Source organism: Prionailurus bengalensis, chromosome D3 (assembly GCF_016509475.1).
Source record: "Prionailurus bengalensis isolate Pbe53 chromosome D3, Fcat_Pben_1.1_paternal_pri, whole genome shotgun sequence".
In the NCBI taxonomy this organism is placed as follows: Eukaryota; Metazoa; Chordata; class Mammalia; order Carnivora; family Felidae; genus Prionailurus; species Prionailurus bengalensis.
In genome coordinates, this window is record NC_057356.1 from 46,019,647 (window position 1) to 46,046,880 (window position 27,234).

General features: G+C 46.4%; 2 protein-coding genes and 1 pseudogene across 4 annotated transcripts in view; 1 reads left to right on the plus strand and 2 right to left on the minus strand.

The window, feature by feature from the left end:
• Positions 1-357: 357 nt before the first annotated feature.
• Positions 358-1,238, minus strand: LOC122470641 (annotated as a pseudogene).
• Positions 1,239-7,832: 6,594 nt separating this feature from the next.
• Positions 7,833-26,664, plus strand: RMC1 (regulator of MON1-CCZ1). Of its 2 annotated transcripts, none has more exons than XM_043558456.1 (20): positions 7,833-8,211; positions 8,950-9,026; positions 11,130-11,214; positions 12,619-12,675; positions 14,008-14,094; positions 16,013-16,153; positions 16,482-16,585; positions 17,878-17,967; positions 18,056-18,161; positions 19,145-19,256; positions 20,654-20,698; positions 20,949-21,002; positions 22,386-22,514; positions 23,058-23,164; positions 24,477-24,596; positions 24,896-24,973; positions 25,229-25,333; positions 25,430-25,498; positions 25,584-25,809; positions 26,491-26,664. In XM_043558456.1, the coding sequence occupies exons 1-20, from the start codon at positions 8,110-8,112 to the stop codon at positions 26,568-26,570; spliced, it is 1,974 nt and encodes a 657-aa protein (XP_043414391.1). In that variant the 5' UTR covers positions 7,833-8,109; the 3' UTR covers positions 26,571-26,664. The 2 variants fall into 2 exon arrangements, with proteins under 2 accessions (XP_043414391.1, XP_043414393.1); XM_043558458.1 differs by lacking the exon at positions 7,833-8,211 and adding an exon at positions 8,508-8,528.
• NPC1 (NPC intracellular cholesterol transporter 1) overlaps positions 26,362-27,234 on the minus strand; it is a 55,215-nt gene continuing 54,342 nt past the window's right edge. For both annotated transcript variants that reach the window (XM_043558454.1, XM_043558455.1), the window contains exon 25: positions 26,362-27,184. In XM_043558454.1, the coding sequence (XP_043414389.1) occupies positions 27,102-27,184 (83 nt within the window). In that variant the 3' untranslated portion in view covers positions 26,362-27,101. The remainder of the gene's footprint in view (positions 27,185-27,234) is intronic.

Sequence of the window (27,234 nt, forward strand, 5' to 3'; positions counted from 1 at the left end):
AGAGTTTCCTTTTTTAAATTTGCTCTTAATATTACACACAACTGAGGAGCTGCTAGGTCCAGCTATCACACAGTATGTCATATTAATAAAAGCAATACACACACAGACATTATTTTACCTAAACACACTATAAAACCAAGTGAATTCTAGGGCACGCCTTGCCCCCAGTATTTTATTTTTAAAATACTATTGGATATGCATAGCAGTTGTGGTTTTTTGTTTGTTTGTTTGTTTGTTTGTTTTTTCTTTTTTTGACAGATCCTGCCGCAGGTTTATTTGTAAAAGTAGCACAGGAGGCTGATAGAAGGCCAGGCATCACACCAGTCCTGCCCTCCTCACCCTGGCAGACAGAAGGCTCTACACCGGAGCCTCTGTGGGGGCCCAGGCACTTTGGGGAACCTGAGCCGCAGCAGGGGCTGGAGCCGGAGTTTCAGCTGCAGCCTGGGCCTTGGTTTGAGCCTAGGCCTTGGCCTTGGTCTTGGCCTTTGGCCGGCAGAGACTGAGATCCTTGGCAGTGCAGGCACAAGCACGTTTCCCAAGCTTGAGGTGAGCGATGTAGGCAAGTCGATTGATTGAGCTTGCAGCTGCCACTGTTTGGGATCTTGGGCTTGACCAGGGCCTTGATAGCCTTGGCACGTGCACTCATGAACTCGGCGTTGTTGGCCTGCATCTTCTTCAGGCCCTTCTTGTCATGCTTCCAGGCAAAGTGTATTCCTCAGGAACTTGGGGTCTACCCCCTTAAGAGATTTCATACCTTTGGGTTTTTTTCAATTGTTTTTTAACATTTATTTATTTTTGAGAGGGGTGGGGAGAGGCAGAGAGAGGGAGACAGAGGATCCAAAACAGGCTCTGTGCTGTGAACGCAGAGCCAACGTGGAGCTCCAACTCCCACACCACGAGATCATGACCTGAGCTGAAATCAAGAGTCAGCCGATTAACCGACTGAATCACCCAGGTGCCCCCAAGAGAGATTCATACCTTTGTGACCATCGTTTCTTGATGCCATTTCTGTGCCATTTTTGTGACTGGTTGTGCCTGGTGTGTTTCTTGGACTTGTCCATGCCTGCACCAAAGCCCAAGCCTCCCATTAGCAGTTTTAATATAGGAGTGTTTCAACTCAAATGTTAGCTCGAAGAGATCAGATATTGTTTTGTGCAAAGCTTTTAAATCACAAAAAAATAGTTATGAAATGGCAATAACGTACCGGTCTTTTCTCATTACCTTTAAATTGTATTACTCTAAAATACTGCATATAGTAGCCTGCTTGCTTCTTTCCCTCGTGTTTATATTGTACTTATTATCATGTGTTCTTTCCGAAGTCAACTGCCCTCTTTGCCTGTCTGAACCCTGACCACTGTCAGCCTCTGCATTCTCCAACTAGCCCCTTTCTGTGTTTGACCACACTGGTCTTTGAAGCAGGGCTGGGCCAATAAGCCCCTCTAGCCCTTCTTAGCTCTAGCACAATATTACATTCCTTAGATTCTTAGGTATCATGCATGCTGCATTATAATGCACTTTTTTGGAGCCGAGGTAGTAAATGCTTGATACATCCATGTTCTCCACAGAATTTAAGAAAAAGCTGATGCAAAATGGGAGCTTTAGAAACATGTGTTGATTAAATAATCCATAAGGGGGTGGGGGGAAAGAGTTCATATGTAGCTTTGACTTTCACAACTAAATAAACAGTGGTTCCCGCATTTGTCTGTGAACAGGTGAAGATCTGGATGCAAATTATCCCTTGAGGGGGTTTACTAAGAATAGTAACATTCCCAAGCTGGTGTGGGGGGTGGGGGGGTGGGGGGTGGAGGGGCTACCACAATAGGACCTGAGAATCCAAATTTTTAAGAAACAGCACAACTAACCTTGAAATGCAATGAAGAAAAAAAAAACTCATTGCTAGTTGCTAACCCAAGATGTATTTACATTTCCTTTACTAAAAACTTATTTTCTACAGGGCATAATGTACTCAGCTACAAACTACATTTCCCAGACTCCCTTGCATCTAGAGTGGCTATCAGACAACCATGACCAATAGGATGTAAGCAGAGGTCAGTGGGTGTGATCCTCCGAGAAAACTCTTCAAAGATGATTGAACTCAGCCAGCACTGGCTCTTTGCTTTTCACATTTCCCCTTCTTCCTGCCTGGGGACTGCAGACCCCGTGTTAGAGGTAAGCATCCATCCTGCAGCCATCACATGATGAGCATGAGGACAAAAGCCACACAGTGACAGCATGAATAGCTAAGTGGAGAGAAAGAAGGAACGTAGATCTCCAAAGCATCTTGGAACCTTAGTACTGGGCCTGGATGGCTTACTTCTAGATTTCTTTTTCCTTTAGAAAATCAGTGCTATTTGGGTAAGCTACTATAAGTTGGGTTTTTTGTTACTTGCAGGCAAATGGCAAATGCAATTCCAACTGATACAAACACTGCATATTCAGAACATTAAGACCCTATGTAGGGACCTGTGTGAAAGAATAACCTGGAGTCCATTACACAAGCTGTAATTCACAAAAACCTGGAAGAGCTGAAAGATAAATAAACACACAGTCTCTTCTGTCAACAACAACGCAAAGCAATTAAGAGCTCCAGAAAAACAAACAAAAAACCATATGACAAAGTCAGCTTTTGTTGAAGCAAACAAAAACGTGCCATGAGTTTTTGAGCAAATGGTGGAGAATTTTGACCTTGATATTTGGGATATTCTTTTTTTTTTTTTAATTTTTTTTTTTAACGTTTATTTATTTTTGAGACAGAGACAGAGCATGAACGGGGGAGGGTCAGAGAGAGAGGGAGACACAGAATCTGAAACAGGCTCCAGGCTCTGAGTGGTCAGCACAGAGCCCGACGCGGGGCTCGAACTCACGGACTGTGAGATCTTGACCTGAGCCGAAGTCGGCCGCTTAACCGACTGAGCCACCCAGGTGCCCCTGGGATATTCTTTTTAAGAGGTCAAGTTTAGGGAACCAAAATTACATTTACTTTTTTTTATAGCCCCAATAATTCCACAGGGTTCTATGGTGAATATCATATTAAAAAAAAATAATGATAGTATTTTAAAACGATTACTTTTCAACATTTAGATATAATCCATAGACAAGGCATTGAATTTATATTTATAGAATGTAAATGCCCTAAACTTAAGTTTGGACTAGTGAGTGGGAAGCAGAGAAGAGGGGTTGGTACAGGTGCCCTCATCTCTGCATATGTAGTATAGAGTCACTGGAAACTTGCTAACACTGGTGGATTGAAAATGGAGGCCTAGATATATGAAGTTATGTGAGTAAATACTAGAAGAATTAAAAATGATATAAGCAACAAAAATTGAGAAGTATTGGGGAAGAGACAGATCAATGTGCTAAATTCCTCATCTTTTCATAGCATAGTAACATGTACTACCTGAAGCTCATAAAACAAGGTAAATATACGAGAGGTAATAGTGTTATCGTCAGAGCTAAAAGAGATGTTGGTAACAGTGGCTTCCTCTGGGTTGAGGCCTTGAGGATTTGGGGGAGGTGGGAGAAGAGAGATTTTTTGCACTTCATATCTTTCTGTACTAAAATTATATTGACCTCCACGTGTACATTCTTTTCATAATTACAATATAGCATGTTTTTGTTTATTTTTAAAAACTTTTGATTCTGACAACCACCTGGTTTGTGGAGTCATTGAACTAGACCATCTTGGGAAATACCTTTGAGCTCGAACACACTTGTGAACTTTTACTCCAATACAGTCATGGGAAGGGATGAGCAAAGAGGCCTCTTTCCACGGGGCTCAATGTAAAACACAGGCATTTAGAAAAATTTTGCTCTAATTATCTTCCAAAAAAACCCTAAATGCAGTTAAAAGAACAATGTTTTGAGATTGTTTAATGAATCATTAAAAAACTAAACCTTTTTATTCCTAATAAAAGTAAAATTCAAATGTAAAACATTTGGATTATTTTGATTTGTATATAAACTTTTATTTTTCTCTGAAAATCAAATCTAGAGCTGACAGAAAGTGTGGCAGCAATAAAAATACACCAAAAAGAGGTATATGGCTTTGCACTCTTTTGTCGATTTAATGTTTAAAGAGCAGAAATAAGAACTATGAACATAAATAGAACTGAAGAAGGAAACATCTGCATAAATAACAAAGGAAGTCCACAGAAAGAACCTGCTGGTAAACAAAGTAATTTATCAGGCTGGATGGGGATACAATGGAAAGAAAATTGTCACCTAATTCTAATTCTGGTCTGTCATTTATGGTGATTCCCAAACTGGTATCAGGTGCTTACACATTTGAGACCTGGTAACATTTGCAAACTGAAAATTCTAGAAATGAATACTGATCCATTTTTAAGGCCTATTTTCAGTCTTGATGTTTACCAAGGAAAAGATAATTTTTTTAATTTGGGAAGAACAGGGAATTCTTTATGGGCATGGGGCCAACAATCAAAATGTCTTTAATGCTCAACTATACAGAAACAAGGACGTTTGTGACTGAGAGAAATGGACCACGGAGAGGCCAAGATTTGGTTTGCCCAAGGTGGTTCCAGATCCTCTGGATTCTGTGTGACCTGCGGTGGCTCCCTAGATTCTCAGCATTTCCTGGGCCATGGCCACTGTCAAGACCACTGTGTTTGGGGACCTCTAACCCATAGCCAGGCAGATCTCAATGCTGCTTGCAGACCCAAGGCGAGGTGCACAAAAATTAAGCCTGGCTCTGTCAGAAGCAAAACTTTGCCACAGTTGAAGGAATCTCTCTGGAAAGAGGAATAAGATGCCCGATGTTGAAAGGAAGTAACAGAAGTTTTCTGAGCGACCCTCCAACACACCGTGCGATTGCCTCCCTGCTCTTGGCCAACATTCCTGTGGGGCTCATGCTCCAAGTATGCCCCTTCGTAGGGAAGGTTGGCGTAGTGAAATTTGGGGGCCTCCCCAGTCTCCAAACTTTACTTATTCTCACTTGATGGCCTACCAGCGTTTGGGCATGGGCATGGTAAGAGGGTGAGAAGCGTCCAGGATGACTCCAGCTTCTTGATTTGTGCAAATGGATGGGTGGAGGTGCCATTTACAGGGATATGGGACCCTGGGAGAGGACCCTGGTGGCAGAGGTCAGGAGTGTTGTTTTCGAGATGCTGATTCCCAGATGCTCTGAGGCACCCTAGTGGAGGCGACCCTAGTAAGCGCTGAGAGACAGCAGCACAAAGACACGGCCCTGCTCTTGTGGATCTCGCTGTACAACGGGAACAGACTTAGTCAAATAACTACCGAGATAAATATCAACAAAGTTTTATGAGCATGAGGGAGTGATTAAAAGGTACTGAGTACTTCTGGGAAATCCATACAATGACTGAAAGGTTTTCATGAACATAGTGCCATGGAGCTTCCTGAGGACCTTGATGGGCGCTGCCTTGTTTACAGTGATGGGGCAGCAGCCGGGCTGGAGTGGAGAAGTGGAGGCAGAACATGACAACTCTTTGGAGAAGTGTGCTGTGACACAGAGGGAGGGGGTCTTATCTGGAGACAGAAGTGTTTCAGGAAAAGTTTTCGTTTGTTTTCAGCTCGTTTGTTTTAAGAAGAGAGCAGCAAATTGAAAGACCATTTCTAGGAGCCAGGGTGTGAGAAGAGGTGTGACAATCAACACCTTAAGTTTTCTGAGAAAGTGAGAAATCGGATCCAAAGAAATCCTTGGGCAGGACCAGTGTTTTTCTAACCTCATGGAGGATCGGAAGGGTGGAGGGGGCAGCAACGGTGGGGTGGATCCACTTTTCTCCATAAACAGAGGCAAGGGGTCTGCAAAGGGCTGCAGGCAGGCTGAGGAGAGTGGAGAAGGCTTGGCAATATCTTTGCAGGGAAGGAGGGAGGAGAGGGCAGGGGGGAGAGCCAGGCAGGGCTGTGGGCCAGAAGCATTCCTGCTGGTGCCTGCTGCCAGGTCTTGCGGCTCCTCCTCTGGCAGTGGCAGGTGCAGAGCAAGCAGGTGGAGTTCATCCAGGCTGAGGATCTGTCAGACAAGCGTGACAAGGACAGAGGAGCAAGGACGTTAAGGGTAATGGCAAAATTAGTACTGGAATGGACGAAAATGGAATTGCAGCTGGATGAGGAGGGAAGGGAAGGAGAGGGTAACACTGGGCAGAAAAGGTAGAACATACGAGGGTCACAGGGGAGCAGCTGGAGGGATGGGTCATCCACAGGTAATGCTGATAGGTGATGGCAGGACAGGGGTGGAAGGATCCTGGTTAGTGGATCACACAGACAAGGACAGATGTGGCCAATGGCAGGAGGCTTACTGAAGCATGTTTTCCCTCTTCTCTCCTTCCTTCCTTCCTTCCTTCCTTCCTTCCTTCCTTCCTTCCTTCCTTCCTCTGTGTGTGTGTGTGTGTGTGTGTGTGTGTTCATTAAGGAAAGGAGAGGAAGGCCCTCATCTTCTTACCCATGGATCTCCCAGCCTCCTTCTCCCCCATGATTACGGAAAAGACCAACCCCTCTGTGTGTACTCTGGGTTCTGCCGCATCTCACCTGACTTGGGTACCTCGTCTTCTCTACATTCCATCTTTACCTCTCTGCTAAACCATTCTCACTCATGCAAAGATGTCTCAGTTCTTTTTAAATATGGTCCTCCAACTCTGTCTCAGAGGTACCTGGCATCTGCAGATTCCTGGGCTCCACAAGAGACTTGCAAGGTTCTTAGGCAAAGTATGCACAGCCTTGCTGCTGCTTTCGTTTGAAAAAACCTAACTCATGCCTACATCCTCCCACCCTGGGCCCCTCCATCCCCATTCCTCTGCTCCTCTCAGAGACAAGCTTTTCCAGATCCGTTTAAGGTGGATTTGCCGGCTATCACCTCATCCTCACTTCCCATTCCCACTTCCAACCTGCTGCCTCCCAGTCTCTGCAGCGATACGTCCCATGGAAGTATCGGTGTCTTCCCTGGGGTAAAAGTGGGACACTTTTCAGCGCCCTCTCTGGCTTCTCAGCAGCTTTTGTCAAAGTGGACCCCACCCTACCTCCTCAAACAGTTCTTCACTCAGCCCCAGAGGCAAACGGGGCCCCTAGTTTTCTGCATATTTCTCTGGCAGGCTCTGCTTGTTGTCCTGTACTGATTCCTCTTCTTGGATTCTACAGATGGGTTTCCCGTTGCTTTATTCACTTTATGCTCTATGTGACCAACCCCGCCCAATTCTGTGGCTTCAAATACCATCTGTATTCCAATAAGCCCCAATTACTATCTCCAGCCTTGTCATTCCTGGTGAGCTTCAGACCCACATATCCATCTGTATAGATGTCATTTCTCCTCGGATTCACATGTCCAACTCTTGATCCTCACCACTTCCCTGCCAAACTTCCCAAGTCTCTGTATCTTAGAGAATGGTGCCCAGAGCCATCGGTTGTTGACATGGCCACCTAGCGATCATCCGTGATCCCGCCCTTCCTCCCTCTTGTCTGTGTCTTGAATGAGGCGTTCCCCCAACCCTCCTTAAAGGTCAGAGCCATACAAAAAAGGCTTTCTGACTGCAATCTAAACTAGGTTTTCCTGTTACATGCTCACAGCATCCAGGCGCTGGCCACAGCACTCCTCTCGCTTATTAAGTTCCCAGAAGCAGGCTCAATAAACCCTTCCGAGAGAGAGTAAGCCTTCCCTAAACCAGGCGCAGCCCTGTCCCAGGCGGGCACCCGGCCGTGCGCAAGCCTCCCGGAACAGAACACGCCACAGTGGGCGCAAGCGGGAGCGGCGGCGCCTGCGGGAGTAGCCGCGCGGACTACCGCCGTCGCCTCTGCGCGGCTTCCGGGTCACGTCCCCGTCCCGCGAGCCGCGCTGGGACTCCGCCCCCCAGGAAAGGGGAGGAGCCTCTTGTGCCGAGCGGGGCGCGGTCGCGGTCGCTAGGCCCCACCGCAGCCGGTCAGCAGTCGCCGGTTTAAGCGCGGAGGGCGGCGGGTCACGTGCCGGACGGGGTGGGGGCGTGGCACCAGGAAGCGGCCTCCGCGCCCACTCGGATCGCCGCCGCCGCCGCCTCCCGGCCTGACTCGCCGCGCCCCGGTGCCGGGCGCAGCTTGCCCGGCTCCACGCTGGCGGCCGCCCCCGGACCCCCCGCCGCCGCCGCCGCCGCCGCCGCGGCGCCCGCTATGGGCCAGGAGGACTACTATCTGGAGCTGTGCGACCGGCCAGTGCACTTTGAGAAGGCGAACCCGGTCAACTGCGTCTTCTTCGATGAGGCCAACAAGCAGGTCCGGGCCGGCCCGCGCCCTCCTTACCCGCGCGGCCGGGCGCACCCTGCCCGCCATCCCCCGCGCCCCCAGCGGCGTCCTGCGCGCGCGCGCGCCCAGGCCGGGTGCTGGGGGACCAGGCCTGGGGCCTCCCCTCCGGTCCTGGCGCGGGACTGGCACCAGCCCCGTGCTGTTGGGTGGGCCGAGGGACCAGGCGCCACCGCGGCGGGGCCTTTCTCCTCCAAAGTGACAGCTGGGTTGACCCCGAACCTGCGCCACCGACCCTGCAGCGCCCTTTGGCCGGTGTGGTCGGCCGTTAGCTTGCCAGCCCTTTCTCGGTGCCTTTGTTGTGTTTGTCATTAGTTACTCTTGCACTCACGGATTTAGGCGTTGAGATTGGCTTTATTCTTGGAATTTTGGAAACGGAGGGTGGGGGAAGCAGTGTGAGGAGTAATAGGGTGTGCTTAAGTGTATCAGTGGCGCTTTTGCTGAACTGGATTAAAATTTGTAGCCTCGGCGACCCAGGCCCGGTTTTGCACAGTGGGTGGCACTCACAATGGTTTAACCTTTTTGGCCTCTGCTACTCCCTTGCCCCTTAAAATTCTTGTGAACACCAGGTATCTGTAGATGAATATGTGCCACCTTAGTTGATCTGAACCAAGAGTGGGGTGTGGTAGAAATAATCACTTGTTAGGCTGGCGTCTGTGTCTCAAGTCTTTCAAAGTTCAGGCCATTAACGTTGCTTCTTTTGCCTCCTAGGTTTTTGCAGTTCGATCTGGTGGAGCTACTGGGGTGGTAGTTAAAGGCCCAGATGATAGGAATCCCATCTCATTTAGGTAACTATTGACATTTACAGAATAACTTTCACGTGTAAATAAAATGATGTTTTTCTGTTTCGTCTTCAGAAGGTGGTTTTAAAAGTTTGTCCTTTGTCTTTCCTAAAAGTTCTGAAGTCTGTGCGCATGCACATCCCTGCCTCTAGGGAGAGGGAAGCAGACACCTGCCAAGCAGACACCTGCGAGCAGTCTCCATGGCACACATCAGTACTTCATGTCAGAGTGAAATGTGTAGAGTAGTTGTCTCTTGATTTGGGAATCAAATGCTCCAGCATAGGGTACCTACTTCCTCCTACTTGAAATTAGCAAGGCAGTTTATTGATGTGTCCATTTCCGGTGTCTTGGCGGAGGAGGGCCTTCATTTGCCTGTGGCCCAGCTCTTTCCAGAGTATGTGGTAGGTGGAGGAAGTTCCTAGGTTAGTGTTTCCTGTATAATTATATTAAGAAAATCCCAGCTTCCACCAACGGTGACTGGATGTCCCAGTGTATGCAGGTTGAACCAGTATAATTGCAAATAGCACTTCCTTTCACTTTCTGAAGTGCCTTGATTTGGTTGATAAGTTATCTGGTCTTCGTTCCTGTGATTACAGGAAGGGAAAGTGTAGTGTGGGCCCTCGATTCAGTGGTGACTTAAATTTTTTGCAGGTGGCCTGTGTTAGTAAGAACGAGTTTTTGAAGTGGAAAATGAATCATCATTTGTTTGGGACACACTGATTGCAGCCCCCCGCCCTGTGCTAGGCGCCAGGCATGTGAAGGTTTTGAATTAGCCTGGCGCCCTTTTGGAGAACTCATAAATGTAGTGTGGGAGACAAGTGTGTGGACACATTCTGTCGATTGTGAGAAAATGCTGTAATAGCACTGTGTTCAGAATTGGGGCACACAAGAGAGAGGAGACATTTATCTTGGGGTAGGCTGAGGAAGACCACTGCCTTGGACGGGGAAGGCCTCAGAGAGGAGGGAGTCTTTGAGCTAAACTTTAAAGCTTGAATGGAATGATTCTGAGTGGGGAAGAGAGATGGCCTTTCAGATGGCGAAGAACGCCAGAATGCAAAGCTTAGCAGGCAGGGTTTTTGGGGGATTCCAGGTCTGTGTAACTGAGATCAGGTGTCCTCACAGGGAAGGAGAGGTGGGGGTGGTTTGGCCCCTGGCAGGAGTCAGCTTGAACCTTATGTATTCTGCTATGGAATTAGGGCTTTATCTTATTGGAAGTTGTAAGATGGGGGCATGGCACGATCTTATCAGCGTTCGGAAAGATCACGCTGTTCACAGCATTGACCTTGGATTACCTGGGAGCATGTCAAAATCAGGGGTACCACTGAGCGTCGACTGCTGTAGTCTGAACCGGGCATACCCAAGACCAGACCCAAGGCCGAGTAGACTATCACATAGGCACTTGGGAGGTGCTTGGGAAGGTCTTGGGTAAGTCTTGGTGATCATTTGGGTGTGGAAAGTAACAGTGAGCCGCTGATCCAGATTTGGGGGCTTGGTAGGGTTTGAGGAGGAAGATACTGAATTTATCCTCTTTTAAATTTTAAGTTTTGATGGCAAACATTTTAGCAATTTTGTGTATTTTTAACAGTTATCTGGTGGTATAATTAACTGCATATATTTAATGTATACAGTTGATGAGTTTTGACATGTTAACCATCACCACAGTCTTTAAGTTTGCTTGTGCGGCCCTGTAATTCATCCCTTGACTTCCTCTTGTAAACATCTGTTTGGGGCCCCCGTAAGATGCCGGGGGTTGGGAAGTAAATGGGAAAGCGTAAGCTTGGCTGTAAGAGCATGGTGGGTGGGGGAAGATGGTGGTTGGTGGAGAAGGTTGCTGGGTGGGTATTGCTTATTTATGTCCAAAGTGACTCTCAGGGGAAAGTGCATCTGTTCTCCATTCTTCAGTCACTTGTTAACCACAGTGTAAATTTCACTGGCAACTTGCTGCCAGTTCGATTTTGTTGTTTGAAAAGAAGTCCTGATAGTGTCAGAAACATAATTTTCAACTAAGATCTGCTGCTTTCTGAGTATTTAACTTGCCTTTTCTCACAAATTGATAGATGCTAGAATTCAGTTCTTAACTTTTTAACTCACCCCCTTTTTTTCTTAAAGAATGGAAGACAAAGGAGAAGTGAAATGCATAAAGTTTTCCTTAGAAAATAAGATATTGGCTGTTCAGAGGACCTCAAAAACTGTGGTAAGACATGCCTTTATTTATTTATTTAAAAAATTTTTTTAATGTTTATCGTATTTTTGAGAGAGAGAGAGAGAGAGCGCACAAGCGGTGTAGCAGCAGAGAGGGGCGGGGAGACACAGAATCCGAAGCAGGCTCCAGGCTCCGAGCTGTCAGCACAGAGCCCAATTTGGGCTCGAACTCATGTACCAGGAGATCATGACTTGAGCCAAAGTCAGTGCTTAACCGACTGAGCCACCCAGGTGCCCCTGTTTATTTTTTTTAAGTTTTATTTAAGTAATCTCTACATCCAACATGGGGCTCGAATCCACAACCCCAAGATCAAGAGTTACATGTTCTACTGACTGAGCCAGCCAGGTGCCCCAGGACATATCTTTAAGTACAGAGTAAAGGAAAGGACATTAGAAGTACACTTAGAAGAGAATGAATTACAAAAAAACAGCTAAAGGAAGCATTTATTATTTTAATGTCCTGAAAGTTATAGTTCTGTTGTACTATATTTGAGCCTTGGGAATTCTTTTTTTTTAATTTTTTTTAATGTTTATTCATTTTTGAGAGACAGGGCATGAGCAGGGGAGGGGCAGAGAGAGAGGGAGACACAGAATCCGAAGCAGGCTCCAGGCTCCGAGCTGTCAGCACAGAGCCCGATGTGGGGCTTGAACCCACAAACTGTGAGATCATCACCTGAGCCAAAGTCAGATGCTTAACTGAACCACCCAGGCACCCCGAGACTTGGGAATTCTTGAAGATGAGAGAGACATTTTAAGGGATAAATATTTGTGACCTTAGTTTGTCATTTTTGACTTAAAAATGTTTTAAAGTAATTTGGAACCTCAGGCAATCTTGGATTGATTGGTAGCGGCATAGATCATGTGAGTTGTATTTTTGGCAACTTTGTGAATTAGCTTTAATGGAGTAACTCCATTTACTCACTGCTTGCATCTTTGAATGCTTGATCCCCTAGGAACAGACATTCAAAGTTGGAGCACCCGTTTGGCATTTTCACTTTCCTAAGCATTTTCACTTTCCTAAGTATTCACCGTCACCATTTGTAAAGTAGAGCAAAACCTTTTGGAAACAGGCAGAATCTGATTTTCCCCTGTCAGTATTAATTGCTAAAATTGTTGGAAAGCCTCTTATAAGAGGCAGCAACACATTTCTCTGGAATCCATTGGTTTTCGGTATCAGTTTCTAAACTAACTGGATAATTGGATTAACTTTTTTTTTTATTGCATTGGAAGGGGACAGATTGTCCAAATTGGTTTTCTTGGTTTTCCTGCCTTCTATCCGGTTTTTTTTTCCGATCACTTTTTAAATTTGTCTTTTGTCTGTCTGGTGGTATGCCAGTGTCTGTTGGCAGTATGCTGCTTGATCCCAATTTCTCCTTGTGGTTTTTTTACTCTTCAGGATTTCTCTAATTTTATCCCGGATAGTTCTCAGCTGGAATACACTCAAGAGTGCAAGGTATGAGCCCAGATCCTTTCCCGGCTGCTGGCCATCTCACTGTGTGGGTGACGTGGGGGAGGGGCAGCGTGCCCTGGGAATTGCCAGCACACCCTGAGAGGCAGGCTGTGCCTTATGCTGACTCCTGTTGCACGCTGGCTCTGTGACTTGGACAGTTTTAAAGTTTTTTTTTTGTTTTTTTTTTTATGTTTATTTACTTTGAGAGAGAGAGAGCACGCGGGCATGGAGGGGCAGAGAGGGAGAGTGAGCATCTCAAGCAGGTTCCACACTGTCAGCACAGAGCCTGACTTGGGGCTGGATCTTGAGAACCGTTAAGCTCGAGACCTGAGCCGAAATCAAGAGTGGGATGCTTAACCCACTGAGCCACCCAGTCGTCCCAGTTTTAAAAGCCTGTTTCTTCTTTTATAAGATGAAATCGGGAGGATTAAATGGGTGACAGGACATTAATCGCCCAGCTGTTGGGGGGGGGTGTCGGACCCTGGATTCCTTTCATAGTGGCCTTGTAGGGGGTTTTAGGAAGAGGAGTGTTTTCCCCTCTCCTGATGATGTTTCCTTTCCTTGATTTGTTGTCCTTGTGTCCTTCCACTTTCTTTCCCCAAGTGTAGATTCTAATCGGTTTTAATTAGATTTGCTGGGTAGCATAAACGAGGCGAGGCAGTGGGGCTCAGCTCAAAGCAGCAATGCGACACCCTGAAAGGTAACAGAAGGTGCTAGTGGCTGGGTATGGCTTTTAGCAGCTTCACAGTGGTTTTGCTAAATGGAGTTTAGCAAATGGAGTTTAGGGTGGGCTCTGTGACAAGGAGATGCCCTTCGGCCCACGAACCGAGCCCCTCACAGACCTCTGGATCTGTGGGCCGCAGAGCCCCTGTCCTAGCCCTGTGCGGCCTCAGGTTTGGGGCACTGCTGTGCAGCAGGGGAGGCGAAGGGGTGGGCTCAGGGCCCCAACGCCATCTTGGTCTGCACTCATTGAGAACCTTCTAAGCCTTTCTACTTTTATAATGCATGTTTTTAGAATACAGCTAAGAGAAAGTCACCTGCCCTTTGATTTTCCTTAAGGAAGAAGTTGATATCTGTGTGTGCTGGTCAGTTACCTTTCTGCAAAATTCAGACTCTTCCCTCTGTTCTTGAGAAGGAATTAAGAGTCAGGTGCTTTAGTGAGGCATCCCAGGTGGAAATCTGGGAATGTTGTATTGAAAAGTAAGTTTGATTTCTTAGTAAGTAATCAAATCGGGGTAACTTTTATTAAAGAGTGTGAGAAGTAGAGTATTTTAAGCTTTTGAAGAGTTGTACAAAAACTAATTAATTTAAAAAAATTTTTGTAATCCTTTTCAGACCAAGAATGCCAACATACTTGGATTCTGTTGGACCAGTTCTACTGAAATTGTCTTCATAACAGATCAAGGAATTGAATTTTACCAGGTATTATGTTGATCACTTCTGTTTGCTGGACAACGGTCTGTGATGGCAGTGTGGCAGCCTTCTGAATTCACTACTGAATAGACATTTTGAGATTCTAGAACTTTAGGTTTTTGTTTGGGTTTTTGTTCTTTATTTCTAATTACAAGAAATGCATGTTTTTTATAAAACGTTTAAACATTACCAGGCTATCTGGAAGGTAAAAGTCCCCCCATAATCCCTAGAAATAACTAGTATGAATAGTACGTTTTTCTTTGTTTTCCTACACACATGCAAACTTCATTTTTTTATAAAAATGGGAATGTTGTATATGAAGTTGTGGCTGGCTTTTTTTTCATAGCAGTGGGGCTTGGACATTTGTCCATATTTTATTCTGAGTAGTGTTCTGTTGTGTGGGTGCACTGCGGTTTAATTAAGTCCCTGTTGATGAACCTCTGGCTTGTTTTCATTTTTCTGTGATTGTAAACAATTCTGCAGTGAACATGCTTGCAGACATTTCTTTATGTTCTTGGGTGAGGCAGTTCTTGGAAGGGGAATTACGGCACAGATACGAACATCCGAAAAGCTGAACAGATATTGCTAAATTTTGTCCAGAAGTTTGCTCTGTGACTTCCGGTATAGGGATATCTGTTTTCCACATTTCTGCCAGAACTGCATATGATGAGTCCATAGACATATAGTCTGGGTATTAGCCCTTTCTCAGGTGAGATGGTTTGCAAATACTTCCCGTTGCACAGGCTGCCCTTTTGCTCTGTTGACTTGACTCGGTACCTGCCTTGTCTTGTAATATGTTCCAGCTGCCCGACCTGTTGAGCATGCTTCTGAATCTTTCAGTGGAGCTCATCTAGAAAGTGTTCGGATATTCTCGGGGTTCAATTTTGACCTAATGAAAGCAGTATAATTTAGAATGTACAGATGGAGAAAATACACCCGTTAAGCAAAATGTGAGATGTTAGTGCTTTGCCATGGGGCCGTCCTCAAAACCTTTGTAATGACCACCAGAAAGAACACAAACTGCACAAATCTCGTACACATAGAAGGAGAGTTTTGTGTATATGGTAGCGTGGATAGGATCACCTGCTTTCCCAAAAGGTTCCTTGTGGCAATCATATACTTTTCTGCTCTCTGTAGTGGAAAAGTGTACATTCATGTCATCTAGATGGTCTTCAGATCTTCAAGAAATAAGTTAAAAAGAAAGAGGACTCTAGCATATCCGTTTCGTATCTAAATTGTCAAGAAACCCATGCCTCTCCACCATGACTTCCACATCGGTTCTGGAGCACGGTGTTCTAGGAGCATTCATGTCTCGGGGCTCTATACAGTGTTCCTTAATTTATCCGAATATTTAGAGTATATTTAAGACCTGCCTCAACTGTAAAATACTAGGTTTGCATGCAGAGTCTCACGAACACGATTGTTAGCAAAAGGGAGCTGCTCCCAGACTCAGTGCTACCTGGAGTCAAGACAGAGCCAGGTGGAAGGCAGGTGCTACAGGCTGGGTGTGGGTGATTCAGTGCATGGGATCGTTGAGGGTGGGGGGGGGGAGGTGTGCACGTTTGCTTCCACGGGTTGGAGGAGGGAGTATGTAGTCTGGACTCTTGGGTGGATGATGCCTGGAGAGTGTGCAGGCTCTTGCGGGGAACTGGCCTGCCTGGGCTGTGACTGCATAGCGGTGTCTGAGCCGTATTTTCTCCTTGGTCAGGTATCCATGCTGCCCGCCTCTCAGGGTCGTGGTGTGAATAAATGAGCCAAGATTGGTAAAGCACTGAGCGTGGGGAGCAGTAGCTGCAACAAACAAAAACCTGTGCAGTTTTACTTAGTGTTTTTTTCCAGATTTTTCTTGTTTTCTTAATTTACCATCAGTCATCTTCCATTTTGCTGATTTTAAAATAAAGATTCTGTTTCTCGAACTTTGCTTCAGGTGTTACCGGAGAAACGAAATCTCAAACTCCTGAAGAGCCAGAATATCAACGTGAATTGGTACATGTACTGCCCTGAGGGTGCTGTGATTCTGCTGTCTACCACAGTCCTTGGAAATGTGCTGCAGCCCTTTTATTTTCGGGTAAGAGTGAGCCTGTCTTTAGGAGAAATTCCCTTTCCCCCCTCCCATCCTGTTCCTCTAATATACTAAGGTGTCCCTGACTTCAAAGGGGCAAGTTTCTCCATAACCTCACCACTTCTGACCACTAGAGGGCACACTGTACCATCCTGTCACGGCCAGGAATGACTCGTTCTGTGGGGACAGACTCCAGGGAGTAAAGGACTTAGTGGGACTTTGGAAAGGATGGAGAGACAGAGTGTGTGCCTGTCCTCCATGGTTTTATGTAGGGAATGCTAAAGCATCAAAGAGGTTTAACCAGCTTTTCCTAAAACTTGTATCACCCCAACAGGCTGGCACTATGTCAAAGCTGCCCAAGTTTGAGATTGAATTACCAGCTGCGCCCAAGTCAACTAAACTGAGCCTTTCCGAGAGAGACATCGCGATGGCGACCATGTATGTCTGTCTTTTGAGAGAATTCCTTCCTGACATTTGCTTTTGGTAATAGAAGTAGCAGAAGTGCATCATAAAAGCACAGCACTTTCGATAGGTGCCCTCGGAGCACATGATAAAGACTCCCGCTTTCCCGCTCAGTGTCTAGATTTTATGAATGGAGAAAATTGGTCGTCAGCTTGGCATTCTTTTCTGATTCTTCTAGCTTTGTGATCTTAGGGAAGTTTTTTTCCACCATTCTGGTCTGATAAAATGAGAACATTGGACCAATTTGTTGTTTAGGTATCTTAGTTCTATAATTTTTTTTTTTTATTCTGTGAGTAGTTGAAGGTTATCTAGGACTTTTATTTATTTATTTATTTTTAGCTAAAATATATCCTGCTGGCTTTAAAGAACATAGTTTATCTAACAAACATGGAATTAAATTACTTATGTAGGAAGGTATCCTCGCTTGTAAATGCAGAGTATCTCAATTTCTAAGCTTCATTATGGAAGTTTTAAACACACCATAATAGAAACTGATGCAAAGAATACCTTATGTACCCATAACCCAGTTCAAAAATGTCCAAATTTTGCTCCTAAATTACTTCTTGGATTCTTCTATGGCCTAAAACAGTGGTTTTGAACTTTAACGTTCTTTGAGAGTTAGAATGCCTTTTTTTTTTTTTTTTTTTTTTTAAAAGGCCATCTACTGTGGCATCCCAGGTTAGAGAACAGATACAGTGAGAGCAGTCCTCACCCAGTGGCGGCAGAGACCCACTCCTTTCCCTCTGGTCTCATCCCTGTGGCAGACCGAGGACAGTGTCAGCCACTGGAATAGCAATGTGCATGCAGGAACTGGTCACAGGAGCATTTCTTCCATGAGGCTTATAAATGAAGAGTGATTATATTTTCCTGTTATCAAGGAATATACTCATTATGTAGAACTTGGAAGATACAGAAAGTTCCAGAAAAAGAAAGTGGACTCAGTGTATTACTCAAGGATAGCTATTAACAACATGTGTTTCTTTCTAGTAGTTTTGGACATTGTGCAGAAGTTTGTCTTCCTTTTAAAGTGCTGTGATGGAGCTCTATTTAGTTTTGCATCCCCGTTTTCACTTTTATATAATGGCCTTGGGTTTTTTTTTTTTTTTGTTTTTTTTTTTTTAGCTGCACTTTGTAAATATTTTTGTTGGCTGTGAAATATTGTTAGGGAATATGTCATAATTTACTTAACTCTTATGGCCTCATAATTCAGCATTTAGAATAGAGGAATTTCAGATGTCCTGTGTGAAGTCTGTCTCTTTGTTCTCCAGATACGGGCAGCTTTACGTTCTCTTCTTGAGGCATCATTCTCGGACCTCCAATAGTACAGGAGCGGAGGTAGTCCTATATCATCTACCACGGTATATTTAATGCTGTCCTCCTTCTCCAGTTTTAAAATATGAACTAAAGCTTGTCGATCTATGTTTTGACCTTTCTGTTATCCTACAGAGAAGGTGCCTGTAAAAAGATGCACATATTGAAGTTAAATCGGACGGGGAAGTTTGCCCTAAATGTGGTGGATAACCTGGTGGTCGTTCATCATCAGGATACAGAGGTAGGAGTTATGTGTGGGTGTCTGGTCTGTCAGTGTGGCTTAAGAGTTAGGAAAATTAGGGCGTCCGGGGGGCTCAGTCTGTTGAGTGGCCGACTTCAGCTCAGGTCATGATCTCATGTTCGTGAGTTCGAGCCCCTACATCAGGCTCACTGCTGTCAGCACACAGTCTACTTCGGATCTTCTGCCTCTCTCTCTCTCTCTCTCTGCCCCTGCCCTGTGCGTGCTCTTTCAAAAATAAATTAACATTAAAAAAAAAAGTTCTGAAAATTGACAAAACATGCAGAACAGAGACTAGAAAGTACTTTCCATGCTAAAGCTTTGGTCTTCCAGATGCAAATGAGTTTGGTATTCTAGATGGTTGAGAAAAAAACAATGATTTCCTGTTTACTGATTACAGTTAATTAAAAACTATTCCAGAAAGCACATGAGGGTATTTGACTCTGGAACAATTATTTGGTTGGTTCAGCCAAGCTGGGAATTTACTGCAGAAGCACAGTCTTGCATGAGCACACAAGCTTTGTATTTCCTTTGTGAGTACAGATAATGCTAGGTGATGATTTTGAGGCTTTGTGGCCCAAGAGAAAGACTAGAACGGGTCCTGCTTTTTTTTTCTACATGGTTAGCTGGGTATCTGGTCACAGACAAGCTCCTTGTGTCCTGTGCCTCCCGCAGGGTGGCGATACCCTTATCTTGACTAATGAAGGTATTTCTAGTCGAAGTGAAAAAGATCTGCTGAAATCACTTGGAGCTCTTCAAGGGCAGCCTGTCATAAATGCCAGGGGTGTGCGTGAGCGTGGGGGACAATGTAACAGAGTCGTGATATCACAGCAGATTCCTCCCCGCGTAGAACCAGCCTGCGGGGGTGCAGTGCAGGGCATGCAGGCTCTGTAAGCTGACGGGAATGGAGGGATCTGAGAGAACAGAAGGGACAGGCCAAGTCATGGCTTGTTTCGGCATCAGAGTCTTACTTTTTTCCACTTCAGACATCGGTGATATTTGACATCAAGTTAAGGGGAGAGTTTGATGGCACCGTCACCTTCCATCATCCGGTGCTTCCGGCACGCTCGATTCAGCCCTATCAGATCCCCGTGGCAGGTAAGGGGACCTCCGCGTAGTGGATGGAATGAGGGGTACACACAGGGGTTCCCAGGCCCCTGTGCTTTTGGGGGGGCTTTGTGTTCCTTCCAGCATCTTCCTTTTCCAGGGCTAATAATGTGAGCATTAAAAGAGTAGGTTGTGTCAAATGATTGTCTTGTGTCTCCTGCTTACGTGGCCTGAAGGTAACTGCTGGTGAACTGGTGGAAAGCCAAATCCAGACGTTAACCTTCAGCTCCGTTCTGGTTTTTTGGGACCAGTTAGAAGGCAGTCAGGTTCGAATTGGCCAGTTATAACAAAACAAATGCCGGGTGTGATCAAAATCATAGCCTGGGCAAAGATTAATAAGAATTCAAAAGCCCATTGAATCTCTGGCCTCCAGAGCGTGGGTTGGTAAAGCATTTTTCACAGCTAAAGGCTTTTCGTCATGTTTAACCCCCTAGGTTGTAAGCCCCATGCAGGCTTGTAGCAGCTCTGTATCTTGCCTGCCCCGTGCTGCTGCAGGGTGTGCCGTGGGGACGCGCGCTTGGTAGCCGCTCTCATTCCCCCTTCTGCTGTTGGTCTGTTCAGCTGTTCGTTTTCAAGCAGACTACACATCAGAATCACCCCGGGGGCTTTACAAGGGCACCCGCTGTCACCTGAGAGCGGTCAAGTCCATGTGATTGGCAGCCAGAGTTGAGGCCCGCGTGCAAGAACTGCTCAGGTTCTAGATTCAGGTGTTCTTTGCCTTAGCTTGTCTGGGCCCTTCCCTCTTTTGAGTGGGCTGTCCAAAATGACCACGTTTTCCAACCAGCTGATTAAAACCTGTCTTCTGATTGTCCCTGGGTAATCGGAGCAGAACTGGGAACGATGTTTAATTTGCAGGGCTGCATTTCTCAAGTTTACCATGGATGCACGGGCAGTGCAACTGGGAATTAAGAGTCCCTGTCATGTGAGGTGTTTGGGGTCTGTTTCCTAGAGGAGATCTCTGTGCCTGGACCTACCCTGTGCAATGGGGAATTGAGCTAATTATTTAGACAAAGCACAAAGCACTGTTATTTGAAATCTTCTCGGTGACTGGCCTGGGGATGTGATTTTGAACCATCCAGGACTTGGTGATTTACTGTGTAAATGAAGACGAGTCCTCTTCGGTTATTACAGAAGAATGAACAACTCTGAGTCTGTCGTACTTTCCCCTTCTTGGGAGGCCATTTTCACGGATTGTTCTCAACTTCCCCCTTCCTCCTTATATGTGGTATCAGTGGTACAAGACAGTTCACTCCTTCCTTATTCAACTGTAGTCGAATCACCATTTACTGAAGGCTTTAAAAGTACTGCATTTCACCCTCTGAGCACTGGTGTGGGCAGTATTTCCTGGTGGCATTGTCGTTGCACACTTGTGTTTTTTCCATTTGCAGGTCCTGCTCCTGTGACCAGCCAGTCTCCCATCCCGTGCAAACTCTGTATCCTTTACAAAGGCCTTACTGTTGTGCACAGAAGGGAAGATAGTACCCCTCTTTGTCTTGGTGTGTGAGAACAGTCCTGCCTGGCAGCTGTGAATAACCTGAATAACGTCTTGGGAGCCCCCCTGGGGGTGCTTTCCTCACCACCTGGGCCTGAGTAGCCTCTGCAAATAGGGGGTGGGCGAGTGCTAAACAGAACTGGGTTTGTCTTTGGTTTTTATCCTGGTTTACCATTTCCTATAACATGCAGATTCTTCATCCTGGATTGTCTTTCAGCCTGACATCATCATCAGCGCAAGCCAAGGTGGGTCAGAGGGGACAGTCATCACGTTAGAAAATAGTTACTTGTTGGTTTTGGATGACACTTGTAGCCAGTAACAGGTTCAAGGTGAATCTGACAAATGACCTCTTCCTTCAGTCTTAGGAATGGGAAAATTTTTCACTATATACTCTGTTCTCTACTGTTGTTTTATCCTGAGCATATACTATTATTTTTTAAATGTTTATTCTGAGAGAGAGGTAGAGATTCCCAAGAAGGCTCCATGCTGTCAGTGCAGAGCCCAGTGTGGGGCTCGATCCCACAGACTGAGATCTTGACCTGAGCTGAAATCAAGAGTCGGACACTTAACTGACTGAGCCCCCAGGCGCCCCGCTTATATTGGTTTTATAATAAACAATTAAGAATGTCTATTCCCCTGCTTCTAGCCCATTTAGGTCTGTCTGTTCTGAAAAGCCAGACTCCACAGCACGGTGTACAAGGCCCTCCCTGCCCTGTCCTTATCACCCTCCGTCCTACCCACGTGTGTCTTTGCCCTTTTCTGTTCTGTTTGCATAGAAGTGCGCTCCTGCTTCCCACTGTGCTGGGCAAGCTCCTTCAAGATGCTAGCTCTCTCTTCCTGGTAACCCCCTAGCACCTGTCTCTTCCTGTTGGGAGTACTTTCCACATTTGTCTTCAGTCATCTTGTGTATTCTCCTGTCTTACCCACTGGGATTCGCGAGAATTTTCGAGGTTTCCACTGCATGTAGAATTCCCCTCTCCCTTCTCCATCTGGAACAGTGCTGGCTCTGGACCAGCTGCAGGAGAATTGAGAAGGGGACCACTCAGGTCATCTTTAATGCAGTGTTGAATTCTCTCGTGGAACCCCAATTGAGGAAGGCACTACCTGTCTACCTGGCAGTGTGGGTGTTCAGGAAATTCATGGATTGGTGAATGCATGAATTATGAACTTCCCTTGGGAGCCTCTGGAGTTACCTTTTGACTTGAAGAGCCAGTGCGGGAGAAACCAAAGTATAGGACCAAAGTAAATACCGCACGATGACATCCTTTTCTACCTTCAAGGTTAAAAGAGGGCTGGGTGTGGGGACAGAAATGCTCTGAGTTGATCGAAGACTTGTCACCCACCCTTATTTCGGGAGCTACACCGTTGATGTCCCTCTGATTGGAGAGGGTGACCTTGTTGGAGGGAACCGTCAAGCGGGTGGTGGTCGTTTGGCTGGGCGTCCTTCTGTCGTCAGGTGTGTCCTGCATTCCCTGGACTGCGCTTGGGTTAGTAAGAAGAGGGTAGCAACAGTGCTTTGCAGGACGGCCCCCTCTCCCGCCCCCCAAATGAATGTTTTAGGGGAACCATCTTTTGGGCTTCTGTTCTCGTTTGCATCCAGTATGAAATTTGCTGCCTCCTCAATCCAGGTTACCTCTGGAACCTCCAAGTAAAGCTTCAGCCTATCGTAAACCTCTTGCCAGATAAAGGAAGACTGATGGACTTTCTCCTCCAGAGAAAGGAGTGCAAGATGGTCATCCTGTCTGTCTGTTCGCAGAGTAAGTGGACGAGTCCTTCCCCATCGGACTGATTCCAGTACTCGGCTTGGGCTGCCCACACCCTTTATTGGGAGCTGGGCCACATTTGTCTGCTTTGTCCATAGTGTGGAGCCTCATTCTTCACTTGAAGAATGAATTATTTAACCCCCTGGAAGGAAAGACCAGGAAACAGAAAAATGACTTACAGTGACTTGGGTAGAAAAGCTAAATTGGATGGTTCCAGCAAAAGCAAAGCTAACTGTGGCGCACTTGACGGTAATGAGCTAGCATCTCCAGCCTTAAAACAGTTCCCAGAATCCAAGTCACTCACTGCGTAGGTCTACTTTGAGCACTTTCTACTGAAAGCTTCTGTAGCTCCTTTTCCTAGTAACCAGGAAGGGCTGGTGAGTGATTTCCAATCTCCAAATGATACCCTTTCTCTGAATGCTCCTTGAAGGTATGTTTGCCTGGTAACCCTTTGAGGTTAGTTACTTCTGTGCTAGCAACTGTCTGAATTCTGAAATGGATGTAAAGTCACTTGACCTGTGTGAACATTCTTCCCAGTGTTGAGCGAGTCAGACAGAGCAACCTTACCTGTGATCGCCACGGTTTTTGACAAACTCAATCACGAGTACAAGAAGTACCTGGACGCCGAGCAGAGTTACACAACGGTAAAGCTGTGTGTGTGCTGGGACAAAGGGCTCTTCTCCACCCCCTCCGCCCAGTGTATTTCCTAACCAACTATAATGCGAGGTTCTGGTGGGATAACACCACTGGGGTGTGTGTGCCAGGTGGCAAGGTGGCTGTGTTGGGGGTCACAGATTCAGAGTTTGTGCCTCCCCCCTTAGCTTGAGGCTGCGTGTCACATAATGCCTTCGCTTGTTTTTAACCTGTGTTGAATCTTACAGATAGATCCTTGATCTTATCTGTTTTGTGGATAAGAAAAGCAGTTTCGGCTTTGCCTTACTTTATACATACTTCTGCCCGGTCAGAGCCTGGACTGAACAAATTAGGCATATAGTCCTTTTGCCGCATCTTCTTTCTTTCCTTTTAGGCTGTAACAGCTATAAAATTAACACTTATGCTGGCATTCGGTCAGCGTCCTGTCAGGGTAGTGATGACGTATTAGCACCGTGCTTCCACAGAGCGGGTTCACGTGTTTGTCGTGAACGGCTAGAAACCATTGACGTGGCCTGTAGCCAGGTTCTGCTATACTGTTAGGATGAGCGGAAGGACGTATTTCACTTCAAGGACCTGATTAGTCCTGAGGCTTAAAACAGAAGTGGTTTTAGGCAGTAACGAGGAACCCAGAACTGCACTCCCCTTTAGCTCCTCGGGGGTCCTCCTCAGGAGGTCCTGAGCTCCTCCTCAGCCTTGCTGCTAGTGTACTGGGCTGTGGGAATCCGTAGGTCTGACCCCAGATGGGTTTCTGTGCCTCGCTGCTCTGGCTCTGAGTCTTTTAAACGCATGCCGGTCAGAGCGTGGCCCCCCCGCCCCCTCCCGGCAATGCTGGAGCTTCCCCAGCCCGCACCGTCAGTCCTGGGGCGAGCTGCTCTAGAGAGTTTGGGGAAGTCGTCCGTCTTCTCCCAGAAGTCAGCAATGTTTGGGTTGCCTTGTTGACCACTCGGAAACGCACACATCCAGCCTTACAAGTGGTATTCCCTTACTGTGTGACCAGTACACCATTCCATTTTTATTAGATAACAAATACGAGAAAGTCCGTGATTAAGAAAATGAGGGATTTTAAGAGGTGAGAAAAATGTGTCTCAAGCAGAAGCGGACTTCTGCTTTTTTAGCTCCACGTGTGAACGTTGGCATATTTTCAAGATGACCAACTCTGACTTCTAAACCCAGCCCCAGCCCGCACAGGAAAAATGCTTTTGTCCACGTAATAAGTGCCATCCTCTGCTCGTATCTTAGGAATTCAGTCTTCTGGGAGTTCCTAGAAGCTGACGAGAGTCCCGTTTGCAATGTGTTGTCTAGGCAGTAGAAGCGGGGCCGAGCCGGTGCAGCCCGCTTCTCAAGAGGCCGGTGCGGACCCAGGCTGTGGTCGATCAGTCTGACATGTACACCCACGTGCTGTCAGTCTTCACGGAGAAGAAGGTGGGTGACGGAGCCTCCAGCCAGAGATCTTATCTGCAGGGAACTGAGGAAAGCAGAACTCCTAATGTGATTTAAAGAACCGGAGTTCTCTTGGGTGAAGACCCAGTGCTAATAGTTTGGCGTCTACTAGGCCAAAACGTGACCGTCGACGGGGGGAGGTTCTGGAGGCATCTGTGCAGAACCCGTGAACAGCACTGGGCCAGAGGCGCACGGAAACAGGGCGGGTGGGTAGACAAGGAGCTGCAGGCGGCCTCCTTGCGAGCGTCCGGTTTTGAGACTACTCTTCTTTTCTTCTGTAGGAGATGCCTCATAAATTTGTGATAGCCGTACTGATGGAGTATATTCGCTCTCTTAACCAGTTTCAGATCACAGTACAGGTACTTTCCAACCATTTGTGGTCCCAACTTAGAGGAGCGGGGTCTGCGTACCAGACTCCGAAATCTGAGTGACTCTCCCGACATCACCGTGTCGGGCTCAGGCGGGATGATTAGTGTTTAATCGCGCATCCTGTCAACGCACAGGTGACAGAAACCTTAACCCGTCACTTAGAATAGCTCCATCCTAGACACACCTGGCCTCACGCGTGTTGTAGTTGGGTGACCGGGAAAGTCTTCTCCTGTTTTTGTCCTCAGCACTACTTACACGAACTTGTCATCAAGACGCTCGTCCAGCACAACCTCTTCTACATGCTGCACCAGTTCCTTCAGTACCACGTCCTCAGTGACTCCAAGCCTCTGGTATGTGGCCCCAGGCTTTTACTTCTGGGATTAAAAACTTCAGATTTAACCATCTGACATCTTATGCTGAAGCTGGTGTGAAAACATGTCTTTCAGGCTTGTCTGCTCTTGTCCCTAGAAAGTTTTTACCCGCCCGCTCATCAGCTGTCTCTGGATATGTTGAAGGTAACTCTTGCTATGTCCCCGTTTTAAACTGCATTCACGTCTCTTCCTGTTGCCGCTGCTTACCTGGACTTGTCTCCCCTTCCAGCGCCTCTCGACAGCAAACGATGAAATAGTAGAAGTGCTTCTTTCCAAACACCAAGTGTTAGCTGCCTTAAGATTCATCCGGGGCATCGGCGGCCATGACAACATTTCTGCACGAAAATTTTTAGATGCTGCGAAGCAGACTGAAGACAACATGCTTTTCTATACTATATTTCGGTTTTTTGAACAGCGAAACCAGCGTTTGCGAGGGAACCCTAACTTCACACCAGGTGGGACACTGCAGTGGTAAAAAGGCGTGGGGCGAACACAGACTCAGGGTAGCAAGAGAATGCTGGCAGGCTAGGAGGTGAGAAGCCTTTTGGGAAAGTTCCCTTAAGGAGAACTGCGTGAGCTTTTTTACAAACAAAATCCCATGATGGTGGTAAGAGGAAAGTCAGAATGCCAGTGGAATCTGAATTAGGCTTTGGAACCTGCAGTGGACGCGTTCTGGGCACAGCTCAGGCCTGAGCGTGGGTCTGGGAATGCTCCTTTCTGAAGAATCAGGAACGAAACAGGAAAGGGCGACGAAGGGTTTAAACGGCCTCAGGCTTATTACTCACTCTTCTCTGCAGACTTACGAAACCTGAGGCATCCCCTCCTTTAGAATGGGAAGGAACATGTCCCTTTTATTTCAGGCCTGACGACTTTTTGTAGCTTAGCGAATGGTGCAAGATGGTGTTACCTGTGACAGGTTGGCCTCTCTACTTCTCCCCAAGCAGGTGGGGATTTGCTGGGGTTGTGAAGGTGCCCAGCAGCCATGGACGAAAGGACAACTCAAAAACTTAGGAAAACAAAGTATTTTATGAAAGAAAAATAAGTTAAAACCCAGCATATGTATCTGTGAGCTGTGAAGTCTTCATTCTTTTTTCCCTCTTGTGCCACATCTGATTAAATCTGCGTTTCTTTTATAGGAGAACACTGTGAAGAACATGTTGCTTTTTTCAAGCAGGTTTTTGGAGACCAAGCTCTCATGAGGCCTACGACATTCTGAAATCACTTGCTAGTTTTTATATATATATATATATATATATAAAATGTGTACAAAGTTAATTTATTGCATTAATAAAGCTCTTTAAACTACAAAATGTTATAGTAAAGTGTATCTACACCATCCTCAAATGTTACTAAAAATACGGTATAGAATCTGTGTGATGGCTTACTCCCAAACAAAAGGAAAAACATTGCATTGATTGGCCTTTAAAAAGTGTCAGGGAGCAGATCCCACTCAGCCATGCTAGTGTCACCTTCCGCCTGCCAAAGAGTTAGGTCTGGTTCGCGGAGAACTGGAAGGCCCCGCAGCGTCCCGGGGCTGCCTTCTGATTCCGTAATGCTTCCGATTCACGCGTCACATTTGCATTCCTGAGTTTAAAAGCACTATGGCCGAAGCTGCTGCTGTTAAGTAGCCTGATGTCTGGTACCGTCCAGTGTCCAACTCGGCCTCGACGGTGCAGCCACTGTCCAGTGAGCGGTAGGCTGAGCGACCCACAGACACAGTTCAGAGTCCCCCGACCTCGCAAGAGGGCTAGAAATTTAGGAGTTGTTCTCGCTCTGTACCTTTGTATTGCTCTTGAGTGGCCAAGCTTTTGGCTTTATTTATTGATGGGCCTGTGAGGGATTAAAGAAAAAACTTCTGGATTATTTCTTCAGTAGAAAAG